Source organism: Neodiprion pinetum, chromosome 2 (assembly GCF_021155775.2).
Source record: "Neodiprion pinetum isolate iyNeoPine1 chromosome 2, iyNeoPine1.2, whole genome shotgun sequence".
Taxonomy (NCBI): Eukaryota; Metazoa; Arthropoda; class Insecta; order Hymenoptera; family Diprionidae; genus Neodiprion; species Neodiprion pinetum.
Genome location: NC_060233.1, coordinates 8,113,651 through 8,135,526, shown reverse-complemented (window position 1 = coordinate 8,135,526; position 21,876 = coordinate 8,113,651). Strand labels below are relative to the sequence as shown.

The following is a 21,876-nucleotide window of genomic DNA, read 5'->3' as shown; positions in this document are numbered from 1 at the left end:
ATTGGTGCATCTAATAAGAGGGTAAATTTATTATTCGTCACTGACAAGATAGTTGTTTATTTGAAAGACACCGCATATATCATGTGTTCAACATTTTATTTACCTAATCTTTTCACGCCGAGTAAGGTGAAAACATTTCTTATACTTGATATCTCTCTCTCTCTCTCTTTCCCTCGCTTTCTTACATGCGTATACATATTATACTATACACGTCTATCCTTTTCTTTCTACCGTAATCTAGATCTCTCTATTTATCCCTCTTTCTTTCTCTCTGTCTCACTTTAGTTTTCGGTGACGTTCCCTCTCTAGAAATGGTCCTCAGGGCGCCGGGTCTGGATGAGATAAGCTCGAAATCTGAGGGCGGCTTTCGGCCTCACTCAGTCGTGCAAACATTCCTCTTCGTGGTGTGCTCTGCCTGCACGCTCATGGGGCCCCGTCATAACACACGTTAAACTGGCGCCATCGTCGCCGCCTACGCACGCCTTGCATATGCGGTGAGTATAATAAACGCAATCGAGTTTTCATTTGTTATTTTAATATTTCGATACTAGTGATAGAAATACTTCAAGCTCCCACGTCGTGAATCGTGCTAAGACAACTTCAATCTTCAATCGGTTTATTCCGATTTGATATGTGCCAAGTTTACCTACAATGGGTTTACTTTATAACAATCCTTAATCAAAATGTGCGACCCTGCTCATGCGATTCGTTAAGTCGAAGATCGGTACTTGATATAGCGGTCAGATGAAACTCGATTGCTCAGGTGATTTGAAAGGATGGATTCCGGGGCGGATGTCTATCGGGATTGTCACTTTGCAATGCCTCATTTGGTGGAAAAAACTCAAACTATTGCAACCAGGCTGACAACTGACCGTTGACCGTGTTTTTTCGCATGTGGATGGTATGAGAACAGATATATCATTGATTACGTTTCATTAATTTGTGGGACATGAGTAATTTGAAATCCCAAGAAATACGATTTGCTTCCATTAAAATAAAAAACTTAGGCTGTGGGGTGATAAAATGGCGCCGACAACCATCCTCTGACGTCATGAGGATATTTTCCGACAGCTGGCCCGCGAGAATTTGAATCAATTCCTTGCCAAGCTCGACTTTTTATTCCTGAATTGTGTTCCGGTTCCGTGACGGAGATACGGGGAATACGAGAGTTGAGTGTTCACACGGACGTGACTGCAGAACACGCGGTGGGGATGTACGTCAAACGAAATTAGGAGGCAAAAGATATACGTATGTAAACGGTATACACACACATATATGCACATGTATATATGTATAATTTATTTTTGAGAGGAGAAAAAGTTTTACATCCGAAAGTCAGGGTGCAATGGAGCAACGATACAGCGTCGGTAAGAAAAAGTTGGAAGAGTTAAAAGCACGCCGCTTCTATGTATGTACGCATGCATGCATGAGACGCGGGGGCGTGACGCGGGTGTGAATGAAACAAATGTAATGAATGAGGAATATGTATGGTACGTATTGTATGTGTATACATATGGTATATTTTGTATGTATAAGATCGTACGCCACGATGCTAGATGAGACTAGATCAGATGAGAGATTAAGTCGGAGGAGGAGTGGTATCACGTTATACTTCCACCTACGTATGAGTATTATTATATACATTTGCTGGAACTGTCTGGATCCACATGGAGAATGTATCACGGCCACGATAGAAAGTCTTCCGAATCGGATAATAGAAACTAAATTCAGTGCTCTGCAGGTGACCAAATAGTTTGATTCAAGCTTCAACTCTGGCCGCAGTTGTACGGATTGAATAAGTCCGCTGTGGGAATTCAGCTTTCAGTGAAAATAAACAGTCTGCAAATATCTTGTTGCGGCTTCCACGAAAGGCTGTGAAACACATGTCATTTGACGAAATAAGTTATCGTTTGTAAAAATTTCATCGAGAATGATCGATCGTCTTTAACAACCAATTTCTCGTTCAAAGTTTATCAAACTTAACTGGAGAGCCTTGAAACTTAATCCCAATTTTCGTCCACTAGCCAACGTTTTTCACGTCACCGTAAATTCTTTCTCTTACAAACGTATAATACATTTCTCATATCTGTACAGAATATGATTTTATTTGCCTAGTGACGAAAACCACGCGACATGGAGAGAAAAAACGTTATGTGCAAAGTAAAAAAAAAAAAAAAAAAAAAGAGAAAAAGCCGTAAGAAAAATGAAAAAAATTTCAAGACTCGAGTTGCGTACGCTCGAAGTGATACGTCCTCTACCGTTTGCGACCCTGGATTATGTAGTATGCACACTCCGTATTACACGTACAGAAATGTATATTGTATACACACACGCATGTATATATATCGCCAGGACGGACCTTGAGCGTAAAGTGCGTAGGTCATAGGGTACAGGACACGGCTGAATATCTGACTGCATAAAAGATGCTCACACGACTGGGACAGATGCTGGAATCAGTTTCTTGGATGCCGGACCTGACCAAGTCCCTTTTTGCCTTTCTCCCTCCGAGAACGTCGTCGCTCCCTGCAACCCGACCGAAGGTTGTCTCCTCTCCTCTACTCCCCTCTCTCCGCGTGCGTGGTTCTCTCCCTTCCATGATAGACCATTTTTTGTCAGCCCTATACAGTCTGCCGCGTCTGATGATCACGGTCACAGTCAGCTTATGAGCAATGCCGAGTAGACTTGCTTTCCTCGACGATGTAGCTTCACGGGGTAGAAGAGCCGTTATCATGATATCATTCGGCGTTCAAATTTTCTTGTTCGGTACTTGAGAGTCACGGTTTTGACGACGTGCCTACCTTCGTTAAACTGCTTTCTCAATTTTCGATAATTCCAATCTTTGGTTCCGTTCTGTCAACAGGTTCTATAACTATAAGCTAGGCAGCTAGTCGCACTGCTGCAGGGTGGCATTCCGAGCACGTGAAGCAATAAATTGGGGCAAAAAAATGAACGGCAGAACCCTCAGGACCGACCTTTTGACTGCTAATGGCAAAATGGTAGAAAGAAATAGAGAGGGAGAGAGAGAGAGGGAGAAAGAGACAAATAGTTACGGGGTGGAGATAAGGCGTGAAGATTTTCAACATCCAGAGCATGCTGCAGCAGGAGTCGAGGAGAGAAAAGTGTCGATTGCCTAATAGCTTTTCAAACTTGTGTTCAGTCCACCGGGTATTTTCCATCTCGTAGTTGCAGAGAAAAACGCAAAATCCTCGTAAAGTACCTCGATTATGCCTTGGCTAGTCGTTTTTTTCATGTTGTGAGGTTGGATCATGTCAAACTGAATACTCAGTCCAGGAATCACGCTACCATCGAGACGAACAAAAATTATAACGACGTTTCGACACTGTTCCGTTTAGGAAACAAAATGATAGTCTTGGAATCACGCAAGCGATTTCCTTCGAATTTAGTGCCGGGCACACGATGAGACTTTGCAAAATCTTGTCTTGGTCTTGTCTTCGTCTGTTAAGTTTTGTCTTGGTCTCGGAAAAACCTTGATTTTTGTGGCTCGTTTTGGGTTATTCCTTGGGTTTCACCTAAATACGGTTTTATTAAAAATAAATTATTATTTGTCGACGTTTACCACGCGTTACAATTTATATCATATCACCTCGTCAGGCGTGCGTATATATATCTCACACGCTGATTCTTACACGCCCATTCTTTGCCTCCTATGGACTTGATGAGCATTGCTCGTCAAGGGTACAGTTACACCTATAATAGCTCTTAATTTCTTTCTTACACATCTCACCTAACGCTAGGTACCCGTAATTGTATTCTTAACAATGTGCAAGCTCATGCTAGAAAAATTATACCGTCATTAGAGGTTTTTTTATCTTCCAATCAGGGCCTTGGATTGTGATTGCAACGGAAAAATTAGTCATCTTATACCTTCGAAATGTTTCGAAGAATCGTGACTCGAATATCTGATGATTTATCAAAATCGTAACAGGAACGTTGGATTACATATTTGCATGTAAAATGCGGTACGAATTCCGTCCGCAAGAGTTTATACCTGAATAATTTATTACAGATACCTGTATCTAAAATCGACGGGGGCGGTTGTATCACAAAGGAAAACGCGTGCCAATAAATTATCATACTATACTGCAACGTGCTCGTTCGATTCGAAGGCCGTTCTGGATTCTGAGCCTGCGGCTCGGTCTTGATCACGTACGCAGTAACAATTATTATCGGTGTCGCGCGGTCGGCAATTTATAAGCTTGCGCAAGCTCGATCGTCGAGTAAGTTTTTCAATTACAGCTCTTGGAGTTCTCTGCCGCACACGGTACTCGAGCATTTATGAGGGGAAACACGTCTTCGGTATCCGTGCCATTTGTACCAGACCGCCGCTAATGATAATCGATAAATAACAAGTAATTACCAGTCATTTTTCGCACAAATTTAACTCGGGTTGGCAATTTGTTGTACAATTTGTTACAAGTCTCCGAACCATTGATGACCGTTAAAATCGTCTTCAAAGATTTTATTGCTCTTAGCCTCGTACTACACGAGGTTCGATCAGGTTTTTTCGCCTCGTGATACCAATCACGAGGAACGGTATCCGAGGAAACAAGCATCACGCAATGCCGATCTTCATTCATCAGTCAAAAGATTTGAATTTCGTTACGTCTAGGTTCCTGGTAATTGTTGTTCAGTTTTTTCGGGGAGCCGTTCGGACTTTAGAGGTCCTTAAATTCAACAGTTCATTTTTATAGAGTCGACACCGGCAAACGTTGCGATCGTAGATAAGAAACGATACATTTTTTTCCTTTTAGTTTGTTCACATGGTTACCGAGTACATATGTTGATATACGATTGTTAAAATAGAACCGCGATAAGTCACGGTGAGAATTGTTTCAATTCAGTTATCGCATATATGTATGGGATAACTGAATATATATATATATATATATGTATATATATGTATATAACAATGTCCGGTGATGGATGGTCGTCTTATAGGCATAGTCGTATACCTATATGGAACTATACACTGTCATACATAGAAATGGGTTTTAATATTAATTGACACTTATAGCATGTAGGCTATGAAGTATAAAAGTAGTAATACGACTCACGCGTTGGCAAAGTGCTGATAATAATACCTACGTAGCGAGCGGCAAGAATAATTTTATTGCAGAGTTATAATTGACATTTCATTACTTGTATATCATACATTTGTAATTTTATAACTCCATAGTAACGAATGCAGCGTGTATGTCATATCCTCATGATATATTAGCTAAAGAGTTTCGTCTTCGTGTCTTTTACCATCGCAGATTGATTATGCCGAACGACGTCAAGATGGTAGGAAAAAAGGATGACAACGTGCGAAAGAATGAATAAAAGCAAAAGATGTTAAAATTACCAAATGTCGTCGCCGCCGGGGGGAGGGAAATCCAGAGGAAACGCGTCACTACGAGGAATTTCTCTTCAACATCTGGCTCGTAGTACGTACAAGGTATTACACAACCCCAGAGCATTTAGCTGCCAACTTTCAGCTCCTTGCCGTACCTACTCGACGATTAACAAAAAAAAAAAAAAAACACACCACCGTTTTTGACACTGTCATAACGGGCGGGATAACATTGATTTTACACCTCTAGCTGTGTTGCAACAAGTATGAAGGCACCACTCGATCGGTGTAGGAATTCCTCTACGTTTCGCGACATTGATTGCGTTTACTTTTTATCCAAGCTATAACTGCCGACATCGTCGTCGTCGTCGTCGTCGTCGTCGTCCGACCAAGAACTTTTTTTTACGCATATGGTCAGACTGTGCATCGATTGACGGAGATTCGATAAGGTTGCCGAGATCGTGCCGCTGGTTTTCGTCCCTCAATTACGTCGCCGATGAAAATAAGCGCAACTGATCCTTCAAGGTTTTCCAACATTCACGATGAAAATGTTTTAAAGGATAACTTGTAGGATGGCCATGCTGTGCCAGTTGTGGAATTTCTTTTTCTTCAACTTCGTTTTTTTTTCTTTTGCCATCATAAGAGCTCGGCGCATAATACACAAAGCGAGGCGTGAATTGGAAATAGCCGAATGGTCGAAGGTGCTTCAAAGACGATGGTGTGTTCAATACATTAAGGAATCTTCGACGTTTTCTCGTCTTATAACGTCTGCAGCAGTGACTCCTAAGTCGCTTCTGCTTTTAGCACCTTTGGTGAAGGTATATAATATATACCGCAAAGTGCTGCTGCCGAAGCTCCGAAGTATGTACATATTCAACGCTAACAAATCTATCCTGTTGCTGCATCAGCTGCATACCGTCGCTTTTACCTATTGTCTATCATTATTATTCCTTTTCTTTCACTGCAATTCCGTGAACTCTGATTACTGTGTACTCAAGCCTCAGCGCGAGGTATCGGTACTTCTCAAAGCTTCGGAGAGGATATATATTCATTAGCGAGGATGTTCGGTTAAACCCTCTCCCATATTTCTCCTGCTGCACCACCATCGTGACCATTCGATTTCACGGGGTCATCGTAGATTCCGGAGATGTAAGGATTCCGTGCGATGACATTTCGATGTCGATTTTTATTAAATTCGTACCCAGTATTTTGTACACTTTGCAAGGATGTAAAAGATGAGCAGGTCAATGTGCAGTTTATTCGACTTTTGCTTCCTACGTTTCGACTGCATGATGTCTAATTTTCCTTTATTTTTCCGACCGTAGACAGTGACATTTCTTATTCACAGTTTACAGTTGAAACAGTTTTCATCATCGAATACCTTGCAAGTTTGAGTCTACCTTCTTCACAGGGTTTCTCAAAATATCGTTTGGGAATGTGTATTAAAACAATCAGCTCTTTCTTTCTTGGAAAATCGTAGACAAATTTTTACACCATAGCGAATCGAAATCGCCGCTAATCCTTAAACTGCAAATGCATGGCATTCAAACCTCTGAAAAACCATCGTTATTTTTTAACATTCTTTTAATCACAGCGTTGTTTCGAGTCATGAGTACTTAGTGTAAGATTCGCAAGTGTCGCATATCATAGTTTCAAAGAAATTCCTTTGCCAGCATGCGCGGACTCTGCACGGAGTGTTGGGTTTCCTGTCTGTAGATTCGAGAATCAAGATTGCGAAAAGCGTATATCGCGCAGGCAAACTGGGCTAAACAAGCCCGAGGGTCAGGGGAGCAGACAGAGAGTCGAAGAATAATCAAGACCAAGAGACTGCTCGCTGGGCCCACATTTTGCCCGCCTGCAGTATACTCGGTACGTGGTCATACCTCCTGTAACATTATACATGTTACACATACCTGTATTGTGTGTATGCATAAAGGCGAGGCAACTGCGCGGCGGCATGGCACGGCATATAGGAGTCTCTAAAAACGGGACCGTGAAAGGCTCTGAAGTCACGGAGTGACGCGACGCAAAGCATAGAAAGGGGAGTGTGTCTGTCCGCCTTGCCGCGTGAAAAATTACGTCAACTTGGACACGATCGTTATCTTGCCAGCTGGTCTCGTTGTCCCTAGTTCTTGTACCCTCCTCCAGAAACAACCTGGCAAAACAGGATCTCCTACCTTCCTTGGAATATCAACTTATAAGCTGTGGCCATGTATGCAGAACTATAGAACGAGGAAATAGTCTCGCTATTCCATGACTGACGTGTTCCTCTCATAAGAATTTCACTGCGATTACGTCACTTTTTGTGAGACAAAGTGCTCCCCGTTTGCTGCTAATTATGGTTTCGGAATGAGTCGAGTCACAGACAATATGTCGAGTTCTACGCTAGTTGCGCAGTTTTCTACAAACCAAGAGAAGGACTGATTATGGAGGACTCTTTCTTGATGGTCGGAAATCGAACTTGAACTTCGTATTTTTACGGCATTTGCTTGTCAAGTTTTGACAATATGAGATCACGATCCGTTATTTCACGGAGTTTAGCGTCTGCATGTATCGATGCTCAGTATGTTCGATATACGGGATAATTTATATTTCGCGATGCAAACACCCAAGAAGCGTTGGACAGGCAGCGGTCTGGTATACCAGAAAATGACAAGAAACTCAGGGTAAAAAATCGACTCACAAGAACGAGTGAGCGCGACAAAGAACAATGCGATAACCGTGCTGTAGGAAAGGGCTCTGCAGCTTCCTCGACCGAGAAGGCGAACTGGCCTTAGGTATTTTGATTGGACGGTAAAATATGCCACGTCGAATTCTCTGGGAGCTCTTATGCTCCCTCGTATACCGAAATTGTTCGAAAAATTCAATCAACGGCGGGAAATAGTTTCCTCTTTAGGAATTCTTGAACACGCCGTTTGAACCGTCGATAAAGCTATTTCTGCCAATTAATTTCTGCACAGATCGATTGAGACACAAGATTAGTATAACCAATATCGCATAATACGATCGACGGAATTTGTGCGTTAATTTGTTTTCTTTCTTTTCTTGTAATTAAGTCACGTACCGAGCTCGTTTATTATGCATACTTTATTCCTCATTGTGGTCCAGACGCTGCGTAAGTAACACGAGACGATAGAACTGATTGGCAAAGTCTCTCGGCCCAAGATTCCGTCATTCACAGATTAACGCCTCTGCAGTAGCCGGCCTCTTGATTCGAACACCGCCTGTGTAGATATGAAAATTGCGACGTGGAATATGAGAATCAGTGACTTAATGTCTACGGCGGATGCCGACCACAACTTGCTAAGATTTTGATAAAAATTAGAAGCTTGATATCCTTCGGGTTATTTAAAAGGCTCTTAGTTTTTATCAGGTCTTATCGTTCACCTATACTTTCCAATTCCTTCCTCTTATACCAACGCAAATTCCTTCCGGCTTGCTTACTGTTCACGTCAAATTATCGCGTCTATCCAAAAGCCGCTTACTTAGGTTCCGATAAACTCTACTGAGTAACACTATCCTCGTAGTATCTGCAGGGTCTGCCCGGGCCGAGATCAGGTGAAAATAATAACCGAATATACTCGGAAGCATCGCGTACGAAATACGAAACACGAACAAGCAAAGATGAAAAATGAAATATCGAACACCCGACGGCTGCAGCGGCGTTAGCAACGCTCGGATGGTTCGCGTGAAATTCAATCAACTGCAGTGTCCTGATCCTTTTCCCTTGCTTCGCCTTCTCTCTTTCTCGGCTTAGCTCGCTACTCCTCAAGCATTTAGCTTCTTGGTAGGTACGTACTTTTCTCGATCAGAATCCGATACGACACGTTCGGGGGGTCATTTGCCGGATGCATTTGACATCGGCCTGGAGGCTTCTAAGCAGTTGGAAAAACAAACCGTTAAAACCTATTTGGAATTAGTCATCTTTTTTGTTCACAGGATGAAGGCGTTTTGTTACTCAACGCGTCTACTTTGTCTACCAACTTTCCTTTGCATGGCTGAAATCAACAATACTTTACTTAGCAGATCGCTACTTGAAATTATGATATAGTGCCAGATATTCGGGAAGCGGATGTAAGCTGACGGGTCCGAGATGCTCTGTCACGACTTTGTTGACGAGGTACGTACGTTTGGACACAGAACTCTGTATGCGGCACAACCGCTTCTCCAAAACTATCAAGACTTTCAATCTTAGAAGAGAATTAAGCGTTAAAAGGTATCCGATAAGGTGATGCTCCCGCGTAAAAGCCTGTAGACGGGGTCGCTCGTACATAGCTCTCAGCTTGTCTCGTCATATTTTTTTTCAACATCCGTGATACTCGGAAGCCAATTTCAGAGCCCGGGCTCATTCGTTGACTGACTCCACGGGCACGCCTACTTACTTGACCTCTCGTTTTTCGTGTAATTGAAACAATTTGAAGAAGGGCCAACGCAGGACCGTCGACCGGTGGTTTAAAACCGACGATTCATACCTACAGGGTGATTCAGATGATGTGGAAAATAAAAACTCTTTCCAGAACAGAGTGTACAAATGATTGATCCTTGTCTCGAAAGTCCGGGTTTCTAGACCTTTCCAAAGCTTTGAAAGTGACCCACAAGGATTGCTCGCAGCGGCAACTTTCTATACCGGCAGTCGACTGATAACGTATAACTTCGTCGTAAAATTTATACCGTACAAAAGTGCAGATATCCATGAAAATGCGGTATGCTCGTAAAAACTTCTGGACACGCTCACGAATAACTAACTATCTGCATTATAACTATCTATAACTGATGAGATAAATATTTAACGACTCAAAACGTCTCGCACATAAATAGCGGAACTAATCTATCGCCTCCTTTTCTACGTCAGTGTTCGTACAAACTGACTATCGAAGCTGCCGATTAATCGATCAATCGCATAGCACTAGTAGAAACTGAATACGTCTGGTCGTCTCTCCGACGGAGCTCTGCGCTCTCTAGTTGCATCGGCTATCGAGCATTCACCACCAGAGGATGAATTCGGTCGCGTGCGCGGACCGTATCAAGCAGCAGCCATACGGAAGAACCGGACCTACGGGTTTACCGTGTCCGGCTTCTGACCGTCCTCGGTGTTTCCAAATCCGTCGTGCTTCTCCCAGAGGATGAAAGAAAGCCGCGGAGTGAGTTCTACGTTCGCGGGGAAAGATGCTGGGAAAAGGCGGAACGATTATTGACGGGCTTCCAGAGCCACCGTGATCGTTGGGTCTTGGTTTGGAAGTGGATGCCAACCGCCAACGTCCAACTTCCTTAATCCTGCATCACCTTCGCGGCTATGGTTATGGAAGCCGGGTAGATAGGATTGCTACAAACGAGTATGAAAGACCGAAACGATACCGACGCAACTCGATGCCGCGATATCATGGCTTGATTCATTGCGCGCGCCCTCTTGAATTACCTGGACGATATTTACAAGCCGAATGGACTCGAGTGACCCTGCAACGAATCGCTTCGAACTGGTTAATGGAATTTAACCTCCGAGTCTGGGGGCGATTGGGGGCATTTGGCAGGCCGCTTTTTAACCGCCGAGGCGTAATATAATTGAAGCGTTACGCGAAACAAGGCTCTCGCGTACCCATTCCAACCACAAGTGCCTTTCTTCGTCTTCCTGCACGCTCGGTGATTTCATCAGAAAACCAAGAGAGGACGTAAGAAATACGGTATAAAAGACGGAATTTCAACGAACAAACTCTCGTCGAATGGCCAATTAACGAAGGGTATATAATACACAATTTAACCACCTGGAATACACATATTGGAATTCAAAATGTTGGTAGTGACTTTTTCGCGTTATTCATTCTCACCAACTGTGAACCATCCAGTATTTTCTTTACGCACAGGAGAGATACAATATAACACATTACGGGTCAAGACGTACACAGATGGTACCAGTCTGAGCAGCTGGACCCCGTGCAGTGATTTTTATCGAGGCCGAAGAGAGTCACGGCTGAGATATCGCGTACGCCGTATGGAGATACAGATACGTATAAGCTTCTGATGATGCTGGACCCCGCCCGACGACGTTCCGTTTCTACCTACTTCTACTTCCACTTCCACGTTATAGAGTTGCTCGCGACTTACGGCCGCGGCTCGTCGACCGCTGGACTGTAACGCATAACTTTGCCTCAACGGCGATCACCCACGCCTCTCTTCTCTTTTCTTCTCTTCTCTTCCCTTCTCTTCACTCTCTGTAACGCTCGCTTGTTCAGAAAACCTTTCAGATAGGTCCTCCGCCTCGGTATCCGAACGCCTTGTAATTTCTTGCTCGTATTTCTCCTTATACTAACATTATACATATATACTTGTACGTACGTATACAATGTATGCTGGTATATGTACGTAGTCAATTCTTTGTCGTTCTTGCCGTTGTTTCTTTTCCTCTATTTTTTTTTCTTTTTTTTTCATCACTTATTTGCTCCTGTTCAGTTTCGTTCCTCGATCCGCCTTTTCAGCCGCGTTTCACTTACTTTATTCTTATTTTATTGACGGGGCGGGCGGGGGTTTAGTCCTTATAGGTATACCAACGACTCCCACTCGCTGTCTTTTTTTTATTATGCAAGTACGTATACGGTTATTCTCATTCTTTATACCCTGTCGGCCCCCGTATTCGTACCGTCTATGTATACGTCTACCCGTAACGATGCTACGGCTGACCGCTACTACCTCAGGCATACAATGATTCTTCGATCTACCGCATTAGGCAAATTTAAAATACACGAGACCCTTACCGAAGAGGACGTGATCGGCAGGGTGCATTCCCGGATGACACGCTATCCTAAAAAATATCTATCTATCCATCTATCCTACTACTTAGGACATAATCGTTGTCCTAAATCAGTCCTGGTGACACTAAAACGAAAAATTTTCTGATAGCGAAAAGAGCAAGAAAAGCTCATCTTATCGTTTTCAACTGCGTAGAGCAATTTGAATGACACAAAATTGTTGTATATTACTGAATCGTTGTTTCAATTTTCACTTTCTCTTTCTCTACTCAAAGTTTTACTTCACGCAAAATCTCTCGTATCGTTCGGACGGCTTTCAGAACTGGGCTGGGACGTGGATTATAAATAGCGTGTCTTATTTCTCGGGGACGAATGCGTGGACCTGTTCGTAATGGCCCTTGGAGGGCGCGCGCATAAATTTGATTTCTCCTGGCTCGGACAACCGAGTGCACAGTGGACTTGGTGGACCGTTTACGTGTGTATAGGGTGGGCAGCAGCTCGGCGACCGCCTCCGTCCTTTTTGGTTTTTACTCTTTTCACCTCTTACCTCTTTTTTTTTTTAACTTCTTTTCTTGCTTTTATTCCGACGATACAACAATGCTCGTTGTCCCGTGCCCTCGCCACAGGGGGTTCCTTACGGTACTCCATAAAACTCTCCTCGATACCAAAATATTTTTCATCCCAGGGATGATGAAATGGTTTTTAAGTACGCGATAAGTATAAAGAAGCATAATTATGTAGTTCCGAGAGCTGCAGGTTCTAATGTGACCCTCGCTCTTAAATGTGACGTTACTCGCAAACTTGCGAGTAATTTCACGTGAGAATTGTGTTATCATAATCTGGACCAGCACTATATTTCACCTCAGAAGATCGTAAAAAGTGTAGCTTTTCTTATGAAAGCTTCGGTATACCGGGGGAAACAGCTGCTGCCAGTAAAGAGAGTAGGCTGCAAAGTAATGTTCATGATAAATTGTTGATTGTATTATAACTTATGGTTTTTACTTCCGAGAACTTTGTACTAATTGGCATTTGACTGGAAAAAAGCATAAGAATGATTTTATGGATTTGTTTGCACGTCGTGAATTTAAACTCGAATATTTCGATGAGTCGGATCAAGGAGGCAAAAACACCGTACATCCTTGCGGTATATTTTTGTTCCTTTCGAACAGGTTCAACCTATTTACCGTTTTCTTACTTTTAAGTAAACAGAGACCCCTTTTTATATGAGCTAACAATAGTACCTATCTCTTAGTAATTTCACGGAACATTGCAAGTCCGAAGTCGTCAAGGAGATCTTCATGTAATATCCGTTTCTGAAATTCATATCCCACAAACGGTATATTCGTTTGCTTTTGGAATGTTAATATTTTTTTTAATGAGACCGACAGTCGTTAACAATATCAATTTCGGAGTTGATGAGACGTTCTTGTTTTACTGTAAAACTCACGATGATTGGTACGGAATCCATTCGATTACCGTGAAGCTCACTCATTGATGTTAGTAACTAACCTGCAGTTCGGCTGGACACGCAACCTGCTGCAGGATATTTGAAGACGGATGAATGATACTTGGCCATAATTACGCGAGTAAGTGGTTCCATTTCGATGAGACAAAAGCGGAAGGGGAAGCCTCGTCGAGGTGTAGGGAGTTGAACCTGCCTACCACTTACAGATCGGTATACAGGTCGACAAACGTGCTATAAATAGTAAAACTATACGGGCAATTTCTTCTAGGATATAATCTACCCGGTAAATAATACCCCCGTCGTATGTTGGCAGGCAGTCGGTACATTTCATACGTAAGTGTACGTCTGCGCACACTCGCTTCCAGCGTGACGTGGACCATTTGATATACAAGGCTCCGATGCAGAGGAAAGCGTTCCGTGCGCGTGTTTGTCGCGCTTGTGTGCAACGTGTAACGTGTAACGTGCAACGTCGGATATGGCGTTGAGTCAGCCCATGAGCCCATGCCCTGTATTGTAATTGAACCGGTTTCTGGTCCATTCTACAGGCCTCGCTCTGGTCCTTTCGTATCTCGCCTTCAGGCCGCCTCACTTCGCCTCACCGCACCTCGTCTCTCCTCGCCTCTCATCGACCACACACTCCGTCCAAGTCCTGAATATACGTGCTTGCGTTTTGATGCGACCGGACGATATTTGAACAGCTATCATCGCGCCGCCTGCCTTCATCCCTCAACCTTCGGACTGACAATCAGATGCTCCAGAAACGTCTGTGATACACTAAACAGCCGAGAGGCACACTGAGAAGTCTGAAAACTGAGGTTTGGACACTACAAAGGTCTGACTATAATCAACTGATTCTCCAATTCTCAATGACATCATTAAAATTTTTGCCAAAAATTTAAGGAAGAGCTCAATGATTCAACGGAAAAAATAGCTAACAACTCGGTAAAACGAACCATCAATGACAGTTTGCTTTGTTCTTGACAATAATTTGCTCAAGTTTGTCATAAACTTGATACTATTTCTGAAGCTCATGCGCCATAAAGATGAGCTTCTGAAGTAAAAATGACGGGTTTCGTTGCTGTTTCATAATAGTAGGTTCAACGGATGATACCGACTGTCAGAAAAGAACGAGACAGCGCGAAATTTACAGTCACAATATTTCATCGTGTCGGATTAAATGGCGAAGATTTTCATGTGAAAAAAATTACTGTTTTCTTTCTCGTAGTTTGGTCGTCTGTATCCGGTCAAAGGTAAGTTGTACACTCACAGAGCGAGCCAATTCTTTGACTATGAACTTTCACGCCGCGTGGAAGTTGAATGAAGTTAAAAATGATTGAAAGTGGTTTTTTTCTCGGCGGTACCTATATGCCTGCCTGCACACCTCACTGTGGGAAGTGGGTAGTGGGCCATGGATAACTTTTGAAGTGAGCCTCTATCGAGCTATTACTTCCAAGGATGGAAAGATTGTTATTTCTTGTGGTTTGCGCGCCAGATCACGCGGACCGTGGCGACGGGGAGCTGCGCTTGGTCCCCTTGCTTCTTTCTTCATTTTATCTACTGCTCTGGTACCGTGATATACATGCAGACCAAGCACCGTTTTTGTCCGCTCTTCTCGATCGCATCGAGCCGGCTGCTATTGGTTTTGTCAAAACTTTATCCGTCCGCCTCTTCGACACTCCCTTCTACTTCTTCTTCTTCTTCTTCTTCTTCTTCCGAGGTAGGTGCGGCGGAAGGTAAAAGGCTGGCCGATAACCTCTCTCTACATGACAAAGAACCGAGACGTTCAGCCTCTTGGCCAGCCTCAAGCCTTTTACTGCTGGAACGGTGCCGTAAAGACCAAGATCGAATACATCGGTCATCTGGTTCACCATAAAAATACGCGAGACTCGCATAACCCTCGAGTGGGAGGAATAATTTTTGCACTTGTGGAACGCTGGTTGATTCACTGGAAAGCAACACTCGAAACTTTTTAAAGCATTTCGGATGACTCGAATGCACATATCAATCCATATCACATCCGATGCACTGAGTGTAAGTACTAACTGTAAAGTTGACGATCAATTTCAGTGCGATAAGCGAATTCCAAAATGAATCTCTCAAGTGTGACAAGAGTGCCATATTTCCGATTGTCATGTTCAAAGCGAGACCAGAATATACATGATAGAGCACCGATCACTGGAAGTGAAGACGCAAGTTTTTGCTTATTTCGGATCAATTTCGAGAGGAAATTCGATTATCCTCGACGCAGAGCTGGACTGTATCCATAATTCATTTTTTCTTTGGTATGACACACCAGAGCCTGACTTGCTCGAGTCCTATGAACGTCTTCTGGTCCCGGGGGGGCGTCTCCTCAGGAATGACTAGCAGAAATCACCCCCGCATTCGACGGTCGTTATGACTCTGGAGGTCGAGGAAGGTCCTCAACTACCTTCCTCCTTCGCCCTGATCCTTTCACCCCTTTCCCCCCTCGAGCTCAACGGGCGTTCTTCACAACGCACGGAATGCCTGTGTTACACGAATGAAACCGACGCCCTCGGGCCCCGATCACCACGTGCATCCGTGACGCTTGCTTAAGGCCCCGTTTCATCAACCTTCGACGACGATGTTTCATTCTGACAATGAGCATCTTCAGCTGGGGGTGATTCGTATAATAAGGCGAACCGTGGCGAGGGTTTAACATCGTGGACACACACTTCGAGGTAGTTTGGTATTACAATTAGTCACGATTTTCAAATGAATGTGACGATATGTGAACATGTCGCATCGTTTTATTCATAACTTTGGAAAAGATATTATGTTGATAATTAATGGCAATGATAGATGTTGCCGACTTTACAGCTGTAAAACATTCCATATAATTTATTCTTTCATTCATTTATTTATTTATATTTTTTTAATCTAACCGAGAGCTAGACCCGGCACCGGTTTTTGGATGTACGGTAAATTGGATACAAGATCCCGTGTTTAAGTAGTTTTCACATTTCTTTAAGTATCCGTGGGTTAAGTTATATACGTTGAATCGATACGGAGGACTCGCACGAGCCTCGATCATCACGCGTCCAGTTTTTGGAATCCATTAATTTCTTCCTCTCATGGGGCTCGGCGGCGTCGACGCCGCGGTTAAAAGGAGACAACAAACGGACCCACGCATCTCCCTATATATAATACATATACGCGTATATATTTATACATACATGATGCATAATTCATCCTTGATACAACACTAAAGTGAACCGCGATGAGATGGCAATAAAGAGAAAATAGATAAATTCGAAGCAAGAGGTAAAAAGTCTCGAATGAAAAATAACCCCTCGTGTACACTGTTAAGGCTTAGTTTATTCAGACAAAGTTTTGTAATATTCCTGAAAGAAGTGAGAGAGAAAATTTTTATTTTAAAAACGAATTGCAACATCACATCGGATACGTGATTTGAATTAATATACTGCTAAGCTTCCGTGTATCAAGCTAATCCTAAGTTTAACGTGAGATATGACGACGAAGAAAAGGAAAATGAAAATAACAAGTTAAATATGTGTGTACATTGTACATACAAAGTATTCAGGGCTGCATGTATGACAGGGAGTGTTAGTTATACAAACTGCGGTGTGCTTTTGTTGTCCTGGTTAAATCGGCAAACCGCGTCCTAAAAAGATACGGGAATGGTTAGTGGGCTCTTATCTTCCGGGTTTTAAGTCCCTGGAGGTGAAGTTGAACCCGAGTTTCATCCCTTATCTCAGCTAATAATCTTAAACGTTTCTTGGAAGTTGAGAAGAGGGTTTGTGTGTAAATTGCTGTAATTGTTATACTTGGTCTGTGTTCTGTCTGTGCGCATAGGTGGGATGGGTACATACTTGTTACACGTTCGTAGGACCCGTAGTAAGGAGCGTGGGCCATAAACTGGACGTGTTATGGTCTGTATATATGTATTAATTGTATTTAACACCGTCTCGAGAAGTGAATATATATATTTTCAACGAAAGTAGGTACGTACCACTCAAAACCGAGGACCGTAGACCACGGGCCGACCTAACGGACAAATGTTGACGCATAAATTCTCATTTGTTCAATAATGAGAAGTCAACAGCATCGATAGCCACACTCCGTGCGTTATACACACACACTTGTATGCATACCGATAACAAATAACTTACGCACGCCTCCGCCTTGATCATCCTCCTCGCCTTCTCTACCTTTGTAACAGAAGTTGAATCCCTCGAAAACACATGCCTACAAGTTGTATCGAGTATTCAGTTACTACTATCTTTTGGAAATGAGAGGAATTTTCCAACGTGTGGGTGGATTAACGGTCATCCGTTATTGCCCAACGTTTCGCCATCGAACTCTCTTCACTCCAACGATTCTGTTTGGCGTACCTTTAATCAAGTGCCCGTCGTCTAATCAATGGAACGTCATTGTCTCGTTTTTAGAGAGAATTTTTCCACCAGACCGAAGACACGGACGCAATTAACGACGATTCGATCGTGACAAGTCTTGTTCGAATCCAGGGCCCACCTACCCGAGAGCTCACCCGAGTCAGGGTTCGGTTAATTAGACGCATAATTGATCGTAATAATTAGTAGCCAATTTGTAAAGGGGTCCATGTATATCCCGAAGCAATCGTTTTTCCGTCACCCCGAGGGCCGGTCTAGTATACGCCGCAGCCTCTCTCGGTCCAGCCTACTAAATACTAATGGGGTTACTAATTAGCATTTATATGGGTCAATTTTCGAAAACGTGACGATCGTTTCGTGCCTCCGACTTTTGCCGTTGGGCGCTTCTAAGGCGACATGGACGTTTGTATCATAATAATATCGTATCACTCACTCGATGCACAGTGCAATCTTATCACCGGATACCGTTGAGTTAGTAAAACTTTTTTGAGACTTACCGCCGCACTTTGATTTCGGAGTAATCAAACCATCCCTGATTGTATTACACGTAAATACGTCCACGGATATTATTCACCACCCGTAGTTCTAGTTATTCATATTTCATCTTTGCCGAACGATGATAAAGCGATCGCGATGAGAGAATACGACGCGCCTCGTTCAGATTATGATAATATTACCATAAACGCTTCATCATACGCATGTAATTGCGACGTGCACGCATTAGCCGAATGAAAAAAAATATAAACTATACAGCTATATAAGTTTCACGCGTTGGACCGTCGCATATAAGGTGCTGCTGCTTCACGGGGTTTGTTTCTGGAAGAGATATAGATAGCAATGTTTGCTTCTTGGATATATATTTACCTTACGCATTTCTCGACGCGAGCCAGACGCACCTGCGCGTGCAGTTTCAGTACCAGAGCTCTATCGCGTCCGCACCTCTCCTCTTTCGAATCACTTATCTTAACCTACCTTTTACAACCCGGCATGTACCATTTAAGGCGCAAAGTAAACTCTTGATGGTGGTCGGTTCACGTGTCTGTACATACACACCGTATACCTATGCGTGTCGTTTGCTCTTGGATCTTCTCTGATATACACCATACGTGTGCCGGTCGAGGACTGGAGGAAATCCTGCAGTGCAGAAAACGCGGATTGCATCGAACCGCAAGTACGGACAACTCCTAGCATCATTAATTCCCGATGGTTGACTCTCGCAGAGAGTTCTCTGCTCAAGTTTATCTCACGTACAATAGACTCTCGATAAAATTCCGCTTTCGGGGCTGTAGGGGAACGACATTTTTCAAATCTGATTGTCAATTAGTGGAGGTGTACTTGCTGTATATATTGCTTTCCAATTTTTTCCACCATCGTTGTCTCATCGTTAAAAGATTATGGAGTATTGACGACGTTGCAAGAAACACCGATTATATCCTAACACAAATTTTTTTAATATTGCATATCGCAAGTTACGTCACGTTGCCAGGGTGGAGGTAGTAACTTGGGGTTTACTGGCAGGACTATTACGTCTGTACACAACGAAACTGTGCCCCGAAACGCCGCCGCGTCGCACCCACGAAATTTAAACGATTCTCATAAAGTGCCCATGCCATGTCAGTCCTGCGTGGGCGAGCGACTTTAGCTCTTACATATTTGGAGACCACTGTAAACACTCGACGACGAGTAGGCTGTGGGTATAACGAAGAAGGAAAGAAAAGAGCGCGGAGGGGGGAAGATAAAATAAAAAAAAAAAATAAGAAGCTACTTCAAAGCTTTTAAATCTGGACACGCTTGGAATGACCGCGTGCCCATGCGCTCTGGGTAAAATCAGAAATTCAAGCAACTCGTCGATGAGTGTATAATATGAGCCGCTGTCATGCACGCATGCGATGCAGATGACTCGAGGCCTGAACACGGTGAGGTTATTTCTGCCCTTTATGTCTTTCCGTTATCTCATCTTTACCTCACACGAAATCCAAAGACGATTTGCACAAAGTAAGGCAAAGTTAAGGGATATAGAAGGTAATTTGTTGCTAAAAGCTTCTTCGCGCGTCGTATCTAAATCTCACCGGTTCCTTTTAATCCCCCTCATTCGCTTCCCTTTCTTATTCCTCTTTTTGTAACTGTGTTTTTTCCTTATTTTCTTTTCATTTCCGTCTTTCCTTCTTACGCTTCCAGCTTGGCTCCTTTCACGGCTCCCTGGTACGATCATCCGTGATGCGATGCAACGGTGTGTACTTGCGGAGGAAACATGTTTGTCGTATCCATTACCGGACGACAAGAAGATTTCCTTTACAAGGTACAGAGTTGTTTACCTGTCTCGCATACCGCTCACTACTAATCGAGCCTTGGTGCGAGTGGGTATCATTAAACAGTGTAGATATTTGTAATGTCCACGAGGTAAGTACTCCACGTATTTGATAAGAATTGTTTCACCGCAGGCGTGTAACTGCATCGTGCCATTTTGGTCTCTGACGAAAATACTCGAGACATTTTGCTACCACCGTTTCAAAACGCCGACGAGAGGTCAAAGGATCTAAAATTGATCGGCACGAGGACCAAAAGAACCGCTAAAAGCATCTCAGCCTCAAAATAGGCAGCCACGCCTCCCACGTCTATTAGCCATTCCCTCATTGTCCGACGGAAACTTCACTGTTATGGGATTCCGAAAAATCTACGCTACGATCCCCGAAAGTGCGAGTCATTCAACGGATTCAACGGTTGGATCCAACGATTTTCGTTGGTGTTGAAATAGTATATTGTTTAACAAGTTTTTTCACGAAGCACGAAATTTTGAGGTTAGCTTCGCGTAGTGTCAGATTTTTTCGCGAGACCGCGTGCGCGCAGTGCAGAAAAGACCTCTTTCAACTCCTAGGACTTAAAAGTGGTCTTTTCCGTACTACGCGCATGCGCATTCGTGGACTCACTCGACCACCATAGAAACGGGTAATTTGTGTACGGAAAACATACGTATAAATGAGGATTTCTTCAGTTATTCCAATTGTTGAGTCTTGTTATACCTTCGTATAAACGAAGCACGCGTCTTTTACAGAAATAAACGTAGTGCGTCATTGTGTGCGTATGATCGACGAAGCATACCATATATATTATACCGTCGATCTCACATTACCTGCAGTCTGGCTGATCGTGCAGATACGTATATGCATAACTAACGTATCGCGATAATTGAATAATCAGGGATGAAAATAAATAAACAACTAAAGATAAAGAAACCAACATTCTCTAACGTCATCAACTTATGGTCGAACGGTTATAATCAAGCCTGCAATCCCATGCATGAGCACGTGGTTGTAACTCTTGCCATGCGTACACGATGCACAAACGCCTGCATGGATATCCGTAATGCATGTGCATACTCTGGGATCGAATGGCGGACGCGTGTAAGAGGCGTCGGTGTGCCAGGATTGTGTTGAACGAGCTTGGCTCCTCCGTCACTCGGAACAATGGCCGGCATTCCTCCCTGCTGCATAATACAATCCTGCCATTGTTTACAATAATGCATAATAGTGATCGTCGGTCAGGGTTCTTCGTCTCATCGCACCCCGTTTAATATTAATCGAGATTTCTTCCGTTTGCACACGATCGAGCTCACAGAGTGCCGCCAAATTAATGACCAATTACTAATTACTCGTTTGCAGTAGTTGTGCACAGTGCTACATACTCGTAATTAAATCTTGTTTTTCGATTTTGCTACCGCATCGCGAACTCGAGCGACCGCGATCAATTAAACCTTAACAACCAGACGAAGAACCGTGTAATTTGCAGTGGGCTTCGCTAATTCGAAAATCCCAGAGTGCGGATCTCGCGTGTACCTACTTAAAGCAACTGCGCAAACTTCGTAACTCAAATTTTGTGGTACCTACATATTTTGTTTTAATTGTCATTCAATGCCTTAAATTTAATTTT

At 43.2% G+C, this 21,876-nt stretch overlaps 1 protein-coding gene across 1 annotated transcript in view; it reads left to right on the top strand.

Moving 5' to 3' along the window:
- LOC124212331 (rho GTPase-activating protein 44) overlaps window positions 1-21,876 on the top strand; it is a 79,912-nt gene that overhangs the window by 25,327 nt on the left and 32,709 nt on the right. Inside the window, exon 2 of the mRNA XM_046612225.2 lies at window positions 286-494. Coding sequence (XP_046468181.1) covers window positions 490-494 — 5 coding nt within the window. The 5' untranslated portion in view covers window positions 286-489. The remainder of the gene's footprint in view (window positions 1-285; window positions 495-21,876) is intronic.